Source organism: Plutella xylostella, chromosome 31 (genome assembly GCF_932276165.1).
Source record: "Plutella xylostella chromosome 31, ilPluXylo3.1, whole genome shotgun sequence".
NCBI lineage: Eukaryota > Metazoa > Arthropoda > Insecta > Lepidoptera > Plutellidae > Plutella > Plutella xylostella.
The window spans coordinates 234,467-237,211 of NC_064011.1; the positions used below are offsets into that span (position 1 = coordinate 234,467).

The following is a 2,745-nucleotide window of genomic DNA, read 5'->3' on the forward strand; positions in this document are numbered from 1 at the left end:
CTCGTATCATTATTCCGAGGAATTTCTTACTCTGGTGTTTTGAAAACTGGTAAAAAAATATTCTACGAAGATGTAGCGGGGCGGGGTTTGCTTTGCAAGTTGTACTTAAATAGGGATGACCAGGCTGAAATAATGGCCTAAAGTCAAATTAAATCTACAATAAGGGTGAGAGTTAGGGCCTTATCACACTTATCCCTCAGTAATCAGATGCGTTTACTTAATCATCAGCCTGTAATCATCCACTGCTGTACACATGCCTCTCCCAAGGAGCTCCACAACACTCTGTCTTCGACCTTCCGCACCCAGTGACTACCCGTCTAAGATCATCGGTCACTAGGCCACACGGCGTCCCACGCTACGCTTTCCCGTTCCTCACTCGAGAATTAGTTTCCCCCCCGAAATCACTCCATTGGTGTACAAAAAAGAAACATTTAGGTCTTCCTTCTTCACCATTAACTTTATTGCACACAAAAAATACAAATGTCACACCATAGGTTGTGTGAACAAAAACAATTTTGCGTTCAAACTCTCATTACAAGAAAGCCATTTCCTCCAGCCAACTTCCCCTCCCCTTACTCCTCAGCAGCCCAGGTACGACTGCCGGCAGCAGTCCTTGCAGCACGGGTAGGTCCTCCCTTTACCCTCCTTCCCCGTGCGCGGGCACCGCTCCGGCCCTTTTGGATCTTTTTTACCGTCCTTGGTGGCGCCAGCTGTTGGGTGGAGGAAGTATTAAAATATTGGAGAAGCGTGGTGGAAAAGATTGCTGCTATCACTATGAAAATGATAGTGCGTAATGGTCATACGTATGGAATAACCCTGCAGTCTTGGAGGAAACCCATATATGTCCTTCAGCGGATTATTAAAGAGGCTGTGCGTGCGCGTTTTTACATATCAATACAGAATGTTGTAATAGTGGTAAGTATACTAAGCCGAAAGGGGCGACAGGACTCTTATTTATATCTAAAAAAAAGTTTGTTCTAAGAAAGTCAAAGTCAAAGTCAAATATTTTTATTCATCGTAAAAATATAAAATTTTCTGATGAACGTCAATTTTTACAAACTACTCTCCGTTCGGATAAGGGGGGGCTCTTTCTGTCTAAGGAAGAGTAAGACTTCTGGAAATTCCCAGAATTTAGACAATTTGGTATACCACTTTTGCAACACCCTGTATAAATATATATTTAGTTTTTAACGCCGACGACCGAATGGCGTAGTGGTTGGTGATCCGACTACTGAGCCGAAGGTCCCGGGTTCGATTCCCGGCTGGGGCAGATATTTGTTTGAACACAGATATTTGTTCCCGGGTCTTGGATGTGCCCGTAAAATGGCAATAGGCCCGCCCCCTATTACATTGTGACTAACGTAACACTCTGGCGAAAAGTGGGTGCAGCAATGCATCTCTGCCTACCCCGCAAGGGAGTACATTAGTACAAGGCGTGAGTGTGTGTGTGTGTTAGTTTTTAACGCATTAATTTACCTTTCTTCTTAATCTTCTTGGTCTTCAGCCATTCGTCGAACTTGAGCTTCACATCGCTCTTCGTCACTCTCTGTCGGAGTGAAGCCTTGTCTTGTAACGGTGAGTCAGGGACGGCCATTTCTTCTTCCGCTGGAGGTGAGAAGTGAGATTTTAACGCTGAGTTACAGAAAGGGAGAGTGTCGACCTTAAACGTATTGCTGCCTTGCTTTGATAGTGTACAGACAGAAAGAGACAGACATAGATTTAATGCCGACTTTAGCTTAATGTTCGTTTTTGTAACTCAGTGTAATAATGTTGGAAGTGATTCTGAACTTGGCATCAAGATAATGCTGGCATTAACTTCTTTTTTCAATTCTAAATTCCATTGCAAAATTTAGAAGAAGATAAGACGCTTATCGTAACTATGGCTATGTCCAACAGACTAGATGTATTTTTTTGCTGTTGATGATGATAATGAAGGTGAACCAGGGATAACGTGAACCCATTTTGTTAACTATTGCTTTCGAATACCTAATTGTAAAATAATTAATGAAAGTAAACCTGAAGGACTAGCACGGGGCGCTACGTGACAAAAGTTTTCCGTCGCGCTCGCTCTTGAAGGCTGCGCGATGTGAGTGAGCGCGATGCAAAACTTTCTGTTCTGTTTCCTTCTGTTCTGGCTTACCAATGTCACGTCGCGTGATATTCTCCGACTTGGATACAATATCTTTGAAGTCATCCTTAAGCAAGTCCAGATATTTCAAACCTATCTCCCCATCTTTTCCTGTAACATTCTCCAGAGCTTTTAGACTATCGTCTATTCCTGTTGTTATATTCTTATACAAGTCTTGTTCTTCTTTTTCTAGTGCTTGTATTTGTTTGTTTAATTCTTCATTTGTTAGTTTTGTTTCGTTTTTTGCTGTGTCGTTTTTCGGTGATGCGTTGGAGAGAGATAGATGAAGAGTGACAAAGACTACTACTGGCCTTAGTAGCGTTTTCATCTGTGAAGGAAAGTAGATACTTCGCAATCAAATTACTTATGATATATAAGATTAGGTGACAAATTAACAGTCCAAGTCGAAAACATTGAATCCAACAACGAAGCAGCTAGAGTCCGAAAAATCTTAGACTGCGGTCAAAATAAAAACCTTGGCTGCCTAAAAAAAGCCGATAAAACCTATACTAACAACGATAAAGAAACGTGCCAAGTACTCCTTGAAACGCATTTCCCAGACTGCCGCCTCGTTGATGATCTGACCTGGGATAATAGCGAGCACTCGAACCCGTCAA

General features: G+C 42.2%; 1 protein-coding gene across 1 annotated transcript; it reads right to left on the reverse strand.

Moving 5' to 3' along the window:
• Window positions 1–438: 438 nt before the first annotated feature.
• Window positions 439–2,528, reverse strand: LOC105391119. The gene is made up of 3 exons (XM_011562539.3): window positions 2,141–2,528; window positions 1,477–1,605; window positions 439–710 (listed from the first exon to the last, which is right to left on the reverse strand). Exons 1-3 carry the CDS (start codon window positions 2,454–2,456, stop codon window positions 580–582), a joined length of 576 nt encoding a protein of 191 aa, XP_011560841.3. The 5' UTR covers window positions 2,457–2,528; the 3' UTR covers window positions 439–579.
• Between the last annotated feature and the right edge of the window lie 217 nt (window positions 2,529–2,745).

What these genes read in the sequence shown, in the direction of transcription:
- LOC105391119 (XM_011562539.3), bottom strand. Translation starts at nt 2,456, where the DNA reads ATGAAAACGCTACTAAGGCCAGTAGTAGTCTTTGTCACTCTTCATCTA. An exon ending in TATCACGCGACGTGACATTG is followed by an intron (nt 1,606 to 2,140) that starts GTAAGCCAGAAC and finishes TCTCACCTCCAG; the next exon opens with CGGAAGAAGAAATGGCCGTC. An exon ending in CAAGAAGATTAAGAAGAAAG is followed by an intron (nt 711 to 1,476) that starts GTAAATTAATGC and finishes TCCACCCAACAG; the next exon opens with CTGGCGCCACCAAGGACGGT.